Genomic DNA, 18279 nt, shown 5'->3' on the forward strand with positions numbered 1-18279 from the left:
CAAGAGGCTGGGCGCATAGGACTTCCCCTGCAAAAAGTAGGATATGAAGACATTTAGTATTGTGTAGAATCGCTTCCTGAATCTCAAGTAGATAGGGGTAGAATGTCATATAACAAAGCATTGAAGGTGACTTGGGTGAAATTTTTGTCAATTTTCTCCCCCAGCAACACATATAAATGTAATTAAAATTAAATTACTTCATCAGCTTCTGCTGATTTAGTTTTCTGTCTTCCCAGAAAGTAAACAAGAATCAAGAATTTTTTTAATGTGTTTTGGTTACACCCATTGAAAAGAAATGGTTATTAACTTTTTCCATTTGAAATTGTAGTTTGACATTTGCTTCAATTATATTTAAATTAACATTCTAAAAATGGAAACTTTCATTTTGGAGTGAATAAGTTGCTAAGATTGATGCTAAGTGATTTTGTTGAAACTTTTCAGAGAAAAGATATTTTGAAAGAAAAAATAAAGCATAATATTTTTCTTGATGTCAGGGTTGCACTAACATTTCTTTCATTGCATCGTTGTATGGTGGCTGGAAGGGACCTCAGAATGTTTCTAGGTGAACCCCCTGCTCAAAGCAGGCTCAGCTTTGAGGTCAGACAGGTTGCCCAGGACTTCATTCATTTGTGTCTTAAACCCCAAGGACAGACTGCACAACCTTGCTTGGTTTTCTTTTCCTTATATGCTGTCCAGACCTCTCTTGTTTAAACATACATTCGTCAGCTCTTGATCTTCTATGGCCCAGTTTGAAGGGCTTGGTCTTGTTATCGTGGTACCTTCCTCATAGGTACTGGGGGGATGCTGCTAGACACTTCCAAAACCACAGTAACTATTCGTGTGAATCCGCTAATGAGATCTAGATTAAATTACTATTTGCCACTCTTCATTAATTTCTTTATGCTTCAGCATATCCCTGTGAAGGTGGGATCATAAAATTTTCCTTTTGTTTTGTCTGTTTTGCTTATAGACTGTTGGGGCTGGACTGATTTTAGCATTAGTGTGCAGTTTTTAAGAGGAGGACCTCAGTCCTGAACCTTAGCATATTATACATAGTAACGGTGATAGTAGCTGAAAACAATTTGTCTCAAAGAATTATCACTATCTCATGGTAGCGACTTAAATAAGTACAAGGCAAAACTTACAGGAGCTCTTAGAGGAAATATTTTTGACTATGACAGGAGATTGCTTGTCAGAGCTGGGCTTAAGTGCATTGAATTTCAGTGCATCTGTGTTGTCAGAATAGTTTACCATTTGTATGCTGGTGTTATTTTAAATGTGCTGACCTCCAAAATATTGATGAGGCAGAAAGTCCTGTAAAGCTTACCTGCCTTTTGGCCTTTTTATGTATCTGTTTAATTGTTCTGCCAACCGGAAAGTTAACAATGGCAAAATGGACTGTCAATCTGTGTGCTGGCTGCTTTTCCTCCTGGTGTTATGAGAGGCTTTTGCTGAACGGGACAGAGATGAAGCAAAATAGCTTTCCACGCAGTGTGTGGTCAGGCTTTGGCATCCAAGGTAATAGAATCACTGTAATCGTATAGGATCCATAAAACTAACAGTTAAATAAATTGTTTTATATGATTTTAAGGACTGTTATTAAATGGCCAGCAGTTTGTGGGGCTCTTATTGCAACGCTGCCGTTAGGCACGTTTTTGAGTTGTCATAATTGTCATTACTTCTTGCTAGGGGTAGAGAGTCAGCTAGGGGTTGGCTAAGCAGGAGTCCTGTCCCATGGTTTGAAGTTTGCTGAGTTGTCTCAGACATGGGGAAAATCTGTTTGCCAGCCACCCCTGATGGTACTTTTGGGAGAAGACAGTGTAACCGTGCATCCATGCCCCTAATCGTTTCCAGCTAACACTTGAAGACTGACAGATCTGCACGTGTTTCTTGTTTTACACAGTAACAGTACAAATATAAAACAGTGTACATCTCCATTCTTATTACTTAGTGGCAATGCTGGCGTCTCATGATCTAAATTGTTAGTATATACAGGTAATACTTCTTAAGACCCAAAGCTTGAGCTGCACAGAGCCTGTTTCTGACCTCCCCTGGAAAGATATTAGTACTCTTGCCCTCAGCTCTGTGTGATTGACATTAAGGCTACTCTGGTCTGTGGTTGTCAGTCTCCCGTCTATGCAGTTTTCCCATGGGACTTGAAGATGCATTGCCAAGTAACCATGGCAGTAATTGGTAAGTGCTTACATTTGAATTCATTTGAGTTATAGTAAATGTAGCTGGTTTTCTTCCCATATTAAACTAGTGCTAAACATCTGATTTTATTTTATCCAAGTATGATGGTTCAGCTTGCTTCATGCATTAAGCATGCAGTGACACATATTCAACTCATCCTCCAAGCTTTCCATGAACGAGATAATGCTGTGAGCACCATCATCTATCTGACTATCATTTTTTGTAAAAGCATTCTTCAGAGAGAAAAATAAGCTAGATTAATAATAACAACAACCTCTAGGCACTCTTTAAAAAAATTGACTAGTGATTTGTATTTTGCATTTAAGCGCTGAACATTTTCTTAGAGTGGGGTCCTTCTGCTGGTCACCAAAATCACTCTTTTCTCTAAAAATGCAAGTTGATTATGTGTGTCTGCAGTCAATAACACAGCAGGAAAGGTGAATCTGGTCATTTTTATAGTGTGGTGACCTGTACCAGTAATGCCCAAAATTCAGGAATAGTACTAAGAGGAGAAAAAGAAATGGAAAGGAAAGAAAGCAGAAATGATCTTTCTTTAGTTAAATGTATCAAGCTATTGCATCAAGGTGTAGTTTTCTTGATGGGTACTACTGAAGAACGAGGGTATGATTTCATGTAAAAATTCCAAATGTGATAGTTCATTTGATTTGTTACTTTTTCGGCCAACATTACCTGTATGCATGAGAGCTAATTAATGATGCTGTTGCCAAAGACAGAAGGACATCTGTCACTGAATCATGGGTTTTCAGGTAAAAAGAACTTTACCAGAGTACAGTGATACCTGGTGAAGAGAATCTTGTGGATCGAACAGTAGTGACATGAGTGGTTTGTTTTGTATCTTGTCATAGCCTTCTCTAAAACTGGGCGTTTCACCCAAATAACAGCTGTGCAGAATATGAGCCCTCTGTCCTGCAATATATACTTGTGTGGGACTTTGAGCGTCTCATTAAGCTATTGGTCTTCAAGCACATTCATCTTCTTCATTTTGGTGCAACCTAGGAGCAGCTCTGCTGCCAGTGATTTACACAAAATTTAACTTGATATAAAAGCAAGTCTGAGCTGTTAATTTCTCTAAGATTGCCTGTGTGCAACAAGCCTCAGGTTGTATAAGACCTGTCCTGAATAAAGTTCAAAGCCCTATTTTGAGTCTGTTTAGAATTAAGTTAAAAATAATGAGTTTCTGGACAGTTACGATACAGTTCCAGGGGAAAGCACAGTCACTAAGGCACTGTGTCCAAAACATCTGAATTAACCACCCAAGAAGTGAAAGATTGCAGCCTGGGACAGTTTTATTGTTGCTATGAAATTGAATGCATACATAAAAATAAAGAGAACAATAAGGGGCAAGTGTTTACTGGGCATTAGAGAGATGTTTATTATACCTTCTACAGCATAAGCAGAAAGCTCAAATTATCTCCAGATTTTAAAGGCATTGTAAAATAATTAAACACAAATACTAAGAATCTTACTGGAACTACACATCCAGGAAATGTTCCTCTGAGATTTTCTTAATTCATTCTTTACATGTCTTACTAGGCTGCAACACCACAGCCCTGGGTTTGGCCACACAGAGAATTAAAGCGAAGTAAAGTTGCCCTGATTCTTGTTCATAGCTCGTAAGTCCTGTTGGAAGGCAGGGAATGTGGGCTGGGAAGGGACATGGCAAGCCAACCGCACAATTTGTTGCTGGTTTTTTGCTTTCAGTCGGGATGAAAAAAACTGTTCTATGTAGAGGTACGAGAGGAAGCCCTTGGAAGTTGTTCTCGCTCTGCCATGGAGCGTGCTTCTCAGGTTGTATCCCTGGTTTGCAGATGGTGGAGAGGCAACCTGGCCCCTTGCAGCAGAGCATGGCTGTTAGCTCGTTGGTTAAACACCCTGTAAAGCATCTCTGTACTCTTTGCTTTAGAAGATGCAAAAAAAGGCATGGTGCAAAGGGAACCATGGCTCCTGGCCAGATCATTGCCCTCCAAATAGATAGATGACATTTTGCATTAAACCACATTTAGTACCATGTGCCTCAGATTTTAAGGTCAGGGAGGTTCTTGCCATAGTCATTCAGGAATATTAGCCATGTCAAGTAAGTATGATGTAGAGCACCCTTTGGCATGAGCCAGTTCAGGTGGTTAAAGTGGTAGCAGCAAAGCCAAAATAAATATGAGGAAAGAAGTGGGGAAGGGAAAGGAAGTATGCAGACAGGGTAGTGGTGTGTATGGGGCCTCCCATTTCGGTGGTAGTGCTTGGGTCAACCTGGCTGTAATGTCACCTTAGTAGCCTGCATCACCTATACAGACGATTGGGAGAAAGAGAGTCACTTTTGGTGATTCAGAGAAGCTAGGCTAGATCCCTATAATTAGAAAATGTGAATATCCCATTTAGTGCCCTGTGTCCAGTTTGTATAGGCAGCGTATAAATGATGTAATTCAGTAACTAAAGATCCTGGAGAAGAAGGAACTGTTGAGTGACCCTGTGTGACTGAAAATCAAGACTGACTTTTCTCATAGGAAAAAAAGCCTGCATGATTGTAATTTTGCTGTATCCCATTGGTTTTTACCTTACAGCTAGATAGGGACCTATATAATGTGATGACTCACTTTATATAAACATATTTGCCCAAAACAGAAAATACATTGTGAACCCATATTTGCAAACATTTCAGTTGGAAATAATGAAAACTAATGGCAGGCTTCCAGTATATTTTTGTTTGACATTCCGTCAGTTAACTAAAATACTGTGCAGACTACATTTTACTAGGTGACAGTCAAGAATTTCTACTTTTACTACAGAAAGAATTATGGCTGGTGTTTAAAAAAAAAAATATTGGTAGGGCTTTTGTGTTGAAGGTAAGGCTGGGGAATGATGTCTTTTACTTCCAGGTGCCCGAATTGAGACCATAGGATATGAATGTTTCACGCTGGGTAACCAACAGTGTTGGTCACAAATATAGGTGTATTTTATAACGAGTGATGTACCTGCACAAATATGCTTAGGAAGTTTGTTCCGGCGACTGATTTCCAAGCTAAACTTCCATCTATTTTCCAAGTCAGCACTAAGGTACAGCAGGAAAGGCAGTTTTGGTTACATAAAGATAGTCTTTTAATTACTAGGGAAGATCATTAATCTCCTTTGGGCTTGTCCAACCAGTGCATCCTCTGGTAAGCTGTCCCTTGCACAGATAAATTTCGTACCTTACTCCTCGAACGGTGAACCCAACAGAGAGTAGCTATCTTATAAAATGAAATTTCTGCCTCCAAATAAATAAGAATAATAGATTTTTAGTTTTAAAGAAAATTGCAAATATTTACATTAAATTTAGCTAGTACCTGACTGTTTAGCCTCCACAGCTTCAGAGCCATTTTCTCTGGGGAAAATATGATATGAAAGTGAGCATATTTTCAATTTTTATTTTGACACAGAAACTGATATACCAGCTCACTGGCCCCTATGATCTGGAATTCTGTTTCCAAGGGTGATAAGTACTGGATGCATCATAGTGTAATATGAAACTCCAGTAATGAATAATTATACAGAGATATGCACCTAACAAAATTTCTTCAGATGTCAGTGGTGAAGGGGCGTCAGGTACTGAAGCATGGGAGTCAGTGTTACTTATCAACAATGATCTTTGCTGACATAAGTGTGAATAATATTTTAATTATTCACTTAAATGTCTAATCCTCTTCTGAATCTAATGAACCTGCTGGCCTTACTGACCTCTACTTTGACAGTGAGTCCTAAAGTTTCAATTTTTCCTTGGATGATATGTTGGTGAAAAAATAGTTTCTTTTATCAAGCTAAATAGGTGTCCCTTGAATTTTATTAGCAGTGTCTGTTTTCTTACTTAAGTGAGAGGAAGCAATTATGCCATGAGTTGGCATAGTCAGGCTCACTGAGTTCATGATCTTATATGAACTTATGACAAATGAGGTCTCAGTCTGCTCTATTTGAGCTGGAGGCATGCGAACATTATGTATTGTATGTGAGCATTATGTATTAGGGAGGCTTTATTTATTGTTCTTTTCTTGAAGTGCTGTATCACACAGTTCTGGTTTGGTTTGTGGGTTTTTTTGTGGTTGTGTTTTTTTCTCACCTGACTATTGCTTAGTAACAAGAGGATACATGGATTTGTCCTCAGTTTTTGGAGTTGCTTTTTGTGAGCAGCAAAACCATTAATTTTCAAACTGTTCCTTCCACAGTGTTTCCTTATGTATGTTGTACTGTAACCATTACCCAGTGACTTCTCTAAGCAAGGTATTTACAGAACTTTTCATAATGCCTTTTATTTTGTCTAAAGAGTTTCATCAACTGTACTCTTGTATTGCTTGCAAGTATGAATAACTTTCTTAGCAAAGATCTTTGCATCACCCCTAGCAGTGCCTTTGTTCTGTGTTAAAAAAAGGATTATTTAATTGATTTCTGTTCATTTATTGCTCTAGATGAGTTTCCAAAGAGCATACTTTGCCCCTCATGGCTCAGAATTACCAGTGCCTCAGCTGGTTTACTTCCATTTCTTCAATGAATCCCACAGAGGATCTTCAACTTTCCAAAAGTTCATATCAGTCATGCAATGGCTTCCAGCGTAGGGGAGTTAGCTCTGCAATGAGTGTTAGAAAATCCCAGCCTGCCCATGGAGTTTTTAGGCAAAAAAAATAATCACCATTTCTGCATAAGCAGGAGGTGAAAAGCATTCTGACTGCCCAAAAGTATACCTTATTGAACTTGTATTTTAAAAAACCAAAAAGCAGAGAATGTCCTTTCAAGAAATGACCTCAGTTATTGCTATGGATCAGTTCATAAGTCATTCAAAGCAGTTCCCCTTTCCTGCCAGCAATCCATCAGTTTTATTTGGATTGAACTTTAATCAGCTTTCTAACACCCCTTCTGCAATCTTAGATCTTGATCTTGTGATTATTTCCTCTGCCACAAATCTTGTAAGCTTTCAAAAAGTCTCCAGCTGCTTGTTTACGTCGGAACTCTCAGGAAAAATAATCCATATTAACTGAAGGTGCGAATCCAAAGTATATTCGTTAAACTGGATTAAATCTGCGTTACTTTGGAAGATAATTCAGTAAAATGACATTAAAGACACTTCTGTTGTGATTGAAAGTATTCACACAGTGATCTAATGCAGTTTAACTTATGCACTTCAAAAATTTAATTTGGATCGAGTTTCTTGTGTGTCTCTGTGGACACAATCCCTACCGCAGCCATACCGCACACAGCGGTGAAGTGGTTTGCATTGCACTGGAGCCCGCTGCGCACCCCTGCATAGTTCATAGCTGATATCACTTGGCTCAAGTGGGATGTAATTTAACTTGGAGTATGGTCAGGTTGTTGTCAATACATAAAGGCATGCTGCCATCATTACCATTACTGCAGTAAGTATGCATAGTCTCAAGTGGAAACCAGCATCCTATTATACTAGATATTAAATGAAAACAAATTAGCTGTCTCCTGTAAGAGAGCAGAGTCTAAACAGCTGCTGGCTGGGCTGGGCAGGCTGTGAGCCTCAATGGCATTGGGTCCCCCAAGGTCCAGCCTGGTGCTTTGCTTGAGAAGTCTGGCAGTCCAGAGAGTCTGCATGGGAGAGCCAGGCATCTGACTTGCCTTGAAGAGTAAAATGTGATAATTTCTAACCTCCTATGCTAGATCACAGGGCCAAATCAGCTTCAGCTTGCATGACCAACTGTCTTCAGAGCAATGCTAGCCACCCAAGCTGAATGATTTTTCTTACGCTCACAAGAAAGCCACACTGTACATGTTTGTGTTATATTGCAGCCTACATCTCATTAAAAAATCCTTCTCTTCCCAGTTAAGTGCTCTGGAAATTACCTGAGGCTTATTGCCTTTTTGATCCCCTTCAAAATCCAGTCAAGTCTGATAGGGCTTGTAAATGATTTTCTAGCCTTCCATGCATTGATTTTCTCTCCTTGAGGGAAAAAAGAAAACCCCATGAAGCTGTGAGATATAGTTCATTGCTTTTTCATACATTTTGCCAGTTGCAGGCCAAAAATGTAAAGGAAAATGCAGGTTCTTCCATTTCAATGCAATCTCAAAGGTTATAACTTTCCAACTAGAATACAGTTCCAAGGTTTTGAAAAGGCCAAGTACCTCCAACAATGCTTTTTCTTTAAGAAAATGCCAGCTATGGGCTTGGTTGGGTAAGTGGTTTGTATTACACTATCAGCTTTGTAAAAGGAACTTTAAATGCTGGAGAAACATTTAGTGGCAAGAGGGATAACGGCTCTGTCAGTCAACTTAGAAAATGTTTTTTAGGAAATGTATTTTCACCCGAGGTGAGCCAATGAGACCAGATGTATGACCAGAGTGAGTGGAGCCACTGCCTATATTTAAGACTGGACTATTGAGCTTGACCACAGGAGTAAATTTTTCAGTATGTTTGGCCAACATTTGTATTTTCAGTTGATGCACATAGTGCAAGATTTTGCTTAAAATAATTTTATAGTGAAGCTAAGACATGGACAGCATGTCCATTCAGCATGGACAACTTCATAAAAGCATTAGTGATGGACAGTGTGGAAGCTGAAATCATTGAATCCTCTCAAACCATTGAAATGTTGCTAGGAAAAGAAAAATTTGGTGCTTTTTGCTTTGGTTCTGACCAACACATTTTGATTATGTTTTCTATAAGAAAAAAAAGCAGACTTTTAAAAGAGAGGGCCAGGTTGTGAACTGCAGTCTGTAGGCCAGAGGGAAGGGGAACAAGGACAAGAAGGTGGTACAGAAACTTCTGAGTCGTAATTCTGTGTCAGGTCAATTGAAATATATTTTATTAATTAAATTTCTTTTATTAAAAACTAATCTACCTGGAATGGCTTTGCACTTGCCATAGGCTAAAAGAATACATACTGGTAAGGGGAGCTACTTTTATACCTATCTTAAGTCACTTAAGTCAATTTGTCTGCCAGAGTAAACAACATGAAAGTAGCCTCATGAATTGTTATATCCATGTCTCCTTTGAGATGGTGCTCCAGCTGACCTGTTCCATTTTAAGTGCTTGTTTTACAGAAGGGAAACCGTGGGGCAGCGTGATTAAGATTAACATTATCCCTGAGCAGTGCAGAATGCACAAGTGTTGAAACAAAACAGCTGCAACAAAGGCTAAATGTTGAATTGTCTCTCAAAATAAAACATTTTGCAAAACAAAAGTACTGAATCTTTCTGTTCCAGAAAAGCTTAGCTTTTTAATCAGAGTCTATACAAACTTCAGCATTCTTATCTAAGAATACTGTAGTATTAAAAAGAGTCTTCATTCTTTTCTCTGCTTAGTGGTTAGTGCAGCTGTAGTTGGTATGATTGTCTTCATCTCATTGCAAACAGTAATATTTTCATTGGTCACCATTTGTGCAGTTTTTAGACTGGCTTATGTTTTAAGAGTTGATAAAAATTTAAAACAGCTAGTGCAAGGCTTCTTACACCTCAGCAAATTCACCTAAGCATTTAATACTAATTAACCTAACCGTGGCTGCTTACATCCAAACGTTGCACAAGTATTCATTTTCTAATTACAGTCTTATGAATGACACACAATTCTGTGTGAACTATTTGGTAACTGAACTTAATTTTAGAACAGAAATTGCCATATAGCTCATTGATTTAATTGGAGGTTTTGGAGCCTTCTTGCAGACTGATTTGTTTCAACAAATGAGATAGTGACAGAGGCCTGATTGTGACCCTGCTTAATGCAGACTGTGTAAATTTGGAGCAACTTTGTGAAGTCAGTGGCGTTAAACTAGTAATAATGAGTGAAGAACCAGAATTATGAAACTGTTGGGATCAATGAGGTAAAAATGAGATCTTACATAAATAGTAACCTGATAAATACCTTTATTCATTCTTGACTGCTTATGTTGATGAGTTTGGGGTTCTTTTAGCTTACTCTTGTCATTTTTCCCACAGAGCTGCTCAGAAACTGAACCTGTCTTCCAAAAAGAAGAAGCACAGGCCTTCTGCATCACCTGTTCCTGAATCTCCTCTCTTCTCTACCAGCTTCAGCAGTATCCTTCAGACTTCCCCACCTCCTGCACCACCATGTTTGTTGAGGGCAGTCAGCAAAGTGAAAGACACCCCTGGTTTGGGCAAGGTAGGCCTTGCGAGTATCACTAAAACACTTGTTTTCTTTGGGAGAAGATCACATAAAACATTGAGGGAACTGGAAGACCATGTCCTTACTGCAGTTGGTCCCTGAACACATGTACAAAGGCCTAACAACGTAAGTTACTTAATGCAAGTGAACTTCTAATAAAGTTGAAGTTGACTTGAACACAGCCAGACCTAACTGTGCAGTGGTAATACATTTCAAGGCCCAGCTTCACTAAACGCACCTGCACAGGGACCACAGTAGTACTAGGCTGAGATAATGTCCATTCTGCTAGGGTTTCTGGAGCAGCTCATCTCTGGCCCTGTTTAAACTGTGTAGCGGTTGCTTGCTGTGGCATATTCTGGGCTCCTGACCCCCTTGCTGTCCAGGCTGCTGTCTTGGCTGGACACCGTGTAATTTGCTTCTGGCTCATATTTCCTGGCTTTCCTTCCAGTAGAGTCGGGACAAGGCTGGGCCATGTACCTGAACAAAGCCTATGCTGATAATGATGAATTGCTCCTTTTTCCTTCTGTCATGTTATTTCCGCCTGTTCTGCATAATCATACCCTCTTAAGATGCTGTTTAAGTGCATACTTATAATGGAAAATGGTTGAGGCAATGAAGAAGGTGGCTATATAGTTTGCTGTTGCTTTGTTGTCTGAATGGCCTTTCCTTTTTCCCTGTCACAAACGGAAAGCATGGGAGTACATGTGTGCAGCTGCTGAGGACAGCAGTTTGCTTTAATCAAGGTAGTTTTTTATGTAAGCATCTGTGTGCATAGCTTTTCCATATTCATTGACTACTAAGCAGTGACAATGAATTTGGTGAAAATCTTCGTGTTTAGAAGAGAAATTGTAATACGTGATCTAGCAGTGCTGAACATAGGATGGGCTTCAGAATTTTCATTGCTGATTTTGGATACTCAGTTTCTTACATTGTGCAGTTCCTTTTTTTTTCTTTTCCAAAGAACAATGCTATTACTTTCACAGATGACTTAAAGCCTGTTTGCACAGGGATTCCCTCCACATAAGGCTCCCTTCCTTTCCTCTGGCCTGGTAGGTGAGAAGAAAGGTACAAATCTGTCATGATCTTATAAAAGTAGTGATGCATACTCTGACTTTAGTGGCAGGAAGAGCAAGCTTGAACCTGTTCTTTGTTGTAAGAAGCTGCTATGGAAAATATTTAAAATAGAAGTCATCCTCTCAGGATTCTTACTTTTCTGTGCTTGGGACAGGTTATATCTGAATAAAAAAAAAAAAATTCCAATGAGGAGTAATGGAGGATGTGTTCATGAAAACAAGGGACTAATTTCCCTTGTTGAACTGTGTGGGCGTTTTTCCCATCTGCTTTCAACCTTCCCAAGAAAAGGGTCTACACGTACACAGGCACACATAGGTCTGTCAAAACACTGCAAGCTTCATCTGAACCTTTCTTCCTCCTCTAATCATTGGTTTCCAGTGGACAGGGTTTGGGAAACAGTTTTGCAATGTGCCCAAACAGACCTATGACTTGCTTCTCTGTCAACACCATGTACCAGAACAGGCTCCAGGCTTTCCAGCTGTGCAAGTAAAACTGAAATTTTGTAGTCCAGCCAATCAAGGAGGATATTTCTTTTCAGCTTAGACTTACCATCCTGTAGCTATCAGAGTATAAGAGAAATAGCTAAGAGGTTTTAAAAAATGTTTTAATGCATCCTTCTCCAATGTAGAAAACCAACTTAGGTAAATTCATGTAATCAAGATAGTGAAAATTCTTTTTTTTCCCATGACATTTCTATTAGCAAAAATACATCCAACCTGCAGTTTCTGGAATCGACTTCCATTTTTCACCGCTTTGGTTTCTTCTAGGGGTCATCCTATAATTATGACCTAGAGCTCATATACTTTCATCAAAGTTTCCCATCAGTTTACCTCAGGAGCAAAATTTTCATTTTAATATGTCAGAAATAGATGCGAGGCATAGTAAGTTGATAACTGCAGTCTAACAATATAGTTCATCCATCAGGCTGGGAAACTTCAGATGGGGTAACATTTGCTTTTAATTTTTGTTTGCTTTGTTTATATATGTTCTGTTCATTTCGGTTGGCATATGTTTTGATAGGAACATGCTAGAAACTATGTTACTTTTCTCAGCATTTTCTCTCATTTAGTGTTTTCTGTAAGGATATAAATCTATAAAATATGGACCCGTGTGGAGGAAGTGGGTTCAGGGAAGCCAAATGTTATTTTCAGTCACTTAGGGTTTTTTCTGGTTTGTGTTTAAATAGTGTTTTACCAGCAATCCCAGTGTGATAAAACTCTGTTTCACTTTGAGTTTGAGTGGGCTGGGCAATTTCTAACATGACTGTTACTGGAAGCTCTGGTTCACCAGAACTGGAAGGCTGGTACTTGCCAAGGACTCCAGATTCCCGAGACCCCTGGGGACAGCTGCGCACAGACTGCCCTGGGACTGGCTTCCTGGAAGGCAGGGTCTTTGCTATAGGGCTGGGAGCCCCAGCACAGATGCTGAATGTTGCTGGCTTGGTGTCAGCCTGAGAGCTGTCAGTTTGCCAGGTAAGAGGGTATCCAAGACGCTGCAGGATAGGAAGTCAGGTACTTCAAAGCTTAGACTTTGAGGTTAAATTTCATTTCACAGCTTTCTAAAATGAACTTGCCACCAAACAATTGCTGGTTTATATTTTCATTTCTACTAGATATTTCAAAGATTCGATTTCTCATTGTAAAATTGATGACAATGATTTATTTAAAATTGTAAAGTTCCTCAGCTGTCATGTGCAGGCATATAACTGTTGTGAGTTAGACTAGGAGGATTTGCCTGTCAGCAACATATTTAAAAGTTAATTAGCAGCTCAGTTAGTATGGATATGGGTACAACTGAAGAGTCTAAACTGACTAATTCAGAAGAGAATTAGAGAGTATATATTTAGGTTGCATGCTTCACACCTTGCTTACAAAAGGCCTTGCAAATCAAACTGTAGCATCCCGGAATTTGGAAGAAGTATTATATGAAAGCTAAAGTGCAGCCTCACAGAAGGAGGAAGATGATACCCATAATGAAATGTTGGGACTGCATAATCACCATTTTACTTCGATGTTAGATACACCGTTGACCCTAGCAGAAGTACAGCAGTGACAAAGTGAAATAAAGTAGTAAAGGATCACGTTCTTTGTTGCACTCATTTCCAAAAAGCTGTCCCTGAAGTAAAAGAAAAGGTTTGTGACCATGTTGCAAATCTACTAACAGTGGTGCTTGTATGGGTCATGCTATACACATGTGCTTTGGGTTTGCATTTGCTGGCAGAGGGAGCTGACCCCACATGGTAGTGTGGTATCTCCACAGTAGTTTCCTGAGAGCAGAGAGTTCTTTTTTGGGCTGAGCGACAGTCCTGCTCCGTAAACTGCCACAGCCTGAGCATCACTTTTTTTTCTCTCCCTGCTGTCTTTGAATCATCATATTCTGAGTGTGGCAGATTGCTTTCGATGGGTTTACACACAGAGAGTGTGCCACTGTCCTGTACATGCAGTTTCCCCAAGTCCCATCATTTTCTGGAACATGCTCCCTAAGTCTGTTTTGTCCTTTCTGACAATGGGCCAAGAAACAGAGCAAAATAGCTTTCCATGAAGAAATAATGAATTATTCCATGACTGCACTTAGATTAACTAGTGTAAGGACATTCTAGTAAGGTTTGCTTAGATTTGTTCCCCAATCTGCTTCTGTCCTCCTTCCCCCGCCTCTATTTTCTGTCAAACAAAACCAAAACTAAACCAATACTTTTGATGAAAATCCAAAATTCTTTCTGTGAAAGATGTTGTTTTGCTTGATCCTGCATTACCCATGAAAAATAGCTGGTATGAAAAATTTTCTGCCAGCCTTAATAAATAGGTTGTTTTCAGGTGGCAGAGGGTTTAGGATGAATGGATCTGGTCTCTGTGCTTGCTTTCATTTATTATTTTTCTGTGTGTAGTCTTATAAAATTCTGTCACTGAGAGGTATTTGTTATGTTTGGACAGAGATTAGTTTGCTTTTCCTTATATATTATTTTTTGGTGTGAATTGTTGTTGGTTGGTAATTATTAATCTGAAAATAAAATAGCAATGTTTGTGCATTAAAATGATCCTTATGCAAAAGGTTTCTACCGGGGAGAAAGAAGTCGTCATTGAACCTTCTTTGGGAAGGTTTCAACCTATTAGCAACATGGACTGTAATTCGTGATATTGTGTTTACTTTCTCTTTTTCTGTAGCAGCAGGACTCCGACTTGCAGAGCCCAGTGCCATTTCGCTAAATAATGTTTAAATTCAGATCAAAAAAATCTGTTTCTGCCCCAGAGCACTTATGATCTCAGTGTAGGGAGGAAGACCAGACAGACAGAGAGACGGGAAGCAAGAAGAAACAATGAGGTATTATCGGTCATCTTGATAGTGGTGTCCTCAACCCATCAGCAGTCTAATATTAGATGCCCCATGTCAAGCTTTGGTAGGTGTTGTAGAAGAGGAGATTATTAAAATCTTTGAAGAGGGAGTAATAGGTTACACTGCAGATGCTTCTGAGGAGCCCTTTCCAAGTGTGTAGGGCAGGGTAGGAAGCAGCACAGAGAGGGGTTTTTGAGAATCTGGTAAGTGAGTGAGAGAAGCAGGAGCCGGTCTCCTGGCAGGGGCTGAGTGTGGAGCCTGGCTGGGAATGGCTGTGAATGGGAGCCGAGCCATGGCCAAATGTCAGGGATGCCTGCAAAATGATGGTAGGAGATCAGCGGTGTGATACCTGAGTCATGCACCTTTCTCCTAAGGATCTGTGTCACACGCTAAAGAAGGTTCAGTTAGAAATATTTTTTTAGTGCCTGATTGTAAGAACTTAGTCCTCCATTAAAGCACAATATTTGATTGAAATAAGCCTAAAATCTACTATTCACTTTGCATTAGTCTGCAGCTTACCTTTTCCTCACACTGATTTGCATAAAATGCTATCTAGAAGCATGAGAAAGGTTTTGTCTGACCTGAAAATGCCTCCACAAAAACAGCAGAGGATTTTTGGAGACTCTCAGTTGTGTCATTCCTTTGACTTTCTGTGAACATGTCTGGGAGCTGGTATCTATTTTCCCGAGCCCTGCGGAAGGTTCCTACTGTAAAGGCTAGCTGGTGAGTACCTTGTTCGGTGAAGGAGAATCCATTTGTGTGGGGAGAAGTGTGATACTCCTTGTCTCTTTGGAGGCAGGAGGTCCACAAAGGCAGAATACCACTGATGATTAATGGGCAGAGTCTTATGTCTTTGGCCTAAAAAAGGCAGTGTTAGTATCAGTGTTAAAAATCAAAAGATGGTCTTATGTCATACCATCCCACTTTGTATATTGATCATAAAACACGTTACTATCCTTTTGATCCAAGTGGCTAGTCAAGATGCAGTGCTTTGCAGATTTTTTCCAGATAGGGAAAGAGATTATGAAGGGAAGGGATCAGGTGTTGTTAGTGCAATTCAGTTCCTTTACAAGGAAATACAAAATCTTGAATGCCAACAGAGAGAAGCCACCAAAGGCAATTTTCCTTCTTACTCCACCAAGTGCTTTCAGCTAGGACTTCAATGTCTCATTTCTTCCTCGGTTTAAGGGCATTTCTTTGTCCTACAGTATCAACGTTTGTTCAAGATTTTCTTCTCCCTGTTCTTTCTGTCCCTGCTTCCCCACTTGTGCTTTTTCTTGTTTGTATGCCAAAAGTAACAGTGAAGAAAGCCCTGCTGCCCAAGCAGTTCAGGTTTCTGAATAGATTCAGAACTGTCTTTTGGCAGAAACAGAATCACAGAATCATTAAGGTTGGAAAGGACCTTCAAGATCATCAAGTCCAACCATTAATCCAGCGCCACCATGTCCCCTAAACCATGTCCTGAAGCGCCACTTCCACATGTTTTTTGAACACTTCCAGAGATGGTGACTCCACCACTTCCCTGGGCAGCCTGTTCCAATGCTTGACCACCAGAAGTGTATGCCAATGCTTTGGGTTTGCAAACTGATAGCGTTTCAGCTATCCACTGCCTTAAAATAGTTTATTGGACGTTCCACTAAGTAGGACAACAATTATTGCATTGGTCTTGACATGCTTTAATCCAAGGTATAACACATTATCCTGTGTTAATAATGAGTAAGTATTCTATTGGCTATAGCCTATATGAATCATGATTTGGATAGTCTTTGTCAAGAGATGTTTTCAGCAGCTGTGTCAATTCTTTGTATCAGTGCAGTGGAAAGTAAAGAGACACTTTTAAGACTTCTGTGATTTGCAAAGCTAATTTGAAGAGAACAAAATTGACACACATCTTGATTAAGTCCAAAAGATTCAGGAAACCTCCTTTTCTGTCATCAGACTTTGAATTTTGATTGCCTGCTTGGTGGATGTGAGGATTTTTTTGGCAAAGCTATGATATACATTAGGCAGGTGTTTATGAAAACCTGTGTTAAGATCAGCAAAAAATGAAGCACAACTTGAAAAATTTGTTCTGCATTTCACTGCCATCCATCTTCAAGGTTTTTCAGAGAGAATCAGAAATCAGAAGAGGTTCTCTCTTCTTCATCACTCAGGTGTATAGGGGGAAAACGTTAATGGTTAGATTACAAATGGAATTTTAAGCCCTTTACCACAGAAAACATTTTCTGAGATGAAAGCTGGTTTTGCCCAAAGTTATCATGGTTACTGAAATGAGAGAAAAAAAAGGGGGTGATTCCTTGAGGCTTTTAAAGGAGACATATGTGTTCATCTTTGTTGTCAAAATGATTGTTGTACAAATTAAATAGCTAGTTCCATTTGGAATGAAATCCAGATGGTCTTTTGCCCTCCAGAGTTGCTCAGAACTGGGATTTTCCTCACCAATGTACTGTTTGGACCTGGCAGATGCGTTCATGTTCTTTGGCTAGATTCCTGCTAGGTGTGCTTTTCTGGGAGGAATCTTAATACATCAAACTGCTTCAAGAAAAAGGTGAAATTAATAGACGTTGGAAGAATTACTATAAACAATAATCTCTTTCCTCCCTCAATCATATTTTCTATGCACACTCAATTTGTCTTTCTCTAAGGTAAAGCTTATCCTGGATATAAAAGTACCAACCCAGGCATGCCAGGAGTCTCAGATTGCATGTTAGTTGGTGGTGAGATTTAAAGAAAGGCATATTTTAAGGAGATTTCTATGCAGGTATGTTTCCACAATTTAGAGAATGGCCATAACTGCTGTTCTTTCTCTATGAAGTGAAGAAGCTGCTACTTCATGGGAGCTAGGAGCACATATCAATCAAGCCTGCTAAGGGAAAAGCTGGCCTGTTGCCTAAACTTTACATGATGGAAGAGAGAATTCCTGTGTGGAGAAGCAGGGCTGCATTTCTGCCATGCAATCTAGCCAGCCCCTTTAAGAGGAGAAGATCAGGTCTTGCCCTGACCTATTAATGAGCCAGTTTAAAGGCAGTGGGTCCATTTTGGCCCACCTGCAAGCTCTTAAAAGCTTAGGAAGTAGCTCTACAGTTCCTGGCCTGACAAGCTGTTATTCTTGATAATGTGATTCCCAGGATCAGCTGGCAAGGACCAGAGGAGCTTGTGGTAAGTGGATGCTGGTGTAATGGTTTCCTGGAGCACTGCAGGTGCAAGCAGGTAAATGGAGGCAGACACTGAGAAGTAGGCTCACATCTGAAATGGGAAAATTGAAGGTAGAATACTGTTGCTGTCTCCACAAAATGGAGCAGAGCTGCTGTATGGTTAGGAGTGCTGCACCAATCTGGGCACTGTGTGGTCAAGCATGATATTAAGGTATTTTGTCTTCTGTTAATTCCTTCACCTCTGCTGATTTTCCATAAAATAAAGCCACCATTCAAACCAGTAGACACCTCTCTTTTCACTGGGGGGGGTGGAGGATGTGTGAAAACAGCAAGACAGAAAGTGAGGTTTTTCTAGAGTGACTTACAGGCCTTAAACGAAACTTGTGGCTTTGGAAAACAAGCATC

At 39.8% G+C, this 18279-nt stretch overlaps 1 protein-coding gene across 1 annotated transcript in view; it reads left to right on the forward strand.

The window, feature by feature from the left end:
• The window catches only part of KIF26B (kinesin family member 26B), a 298661-nt gene that overhangs the window by 186276 nt on the left and 94106 nt on the right, over nt 1-18279 (forward strand). The window contains exon 5 of the mRNA XM_081998397.1: nt 10129-10312. Within this exon, the coding sequence (XP_081854523.1) occupies nt 10129-10312 (184 nt within the window). The remainder of the gene's footprint in view (nt 1-10128; nt 10313-18279) is intronic.

This window comes from Phaethon aethereus (assembly GCF_964289735.1).
Source record: "Phaethon aethereus genome assembly, chromosome: 3".
NCBI lineage: Eukaryota > Metazoa > Chordata > Aves > Phaethontiformes > Phaethontidae > Phaethon > Phaethon aethereus.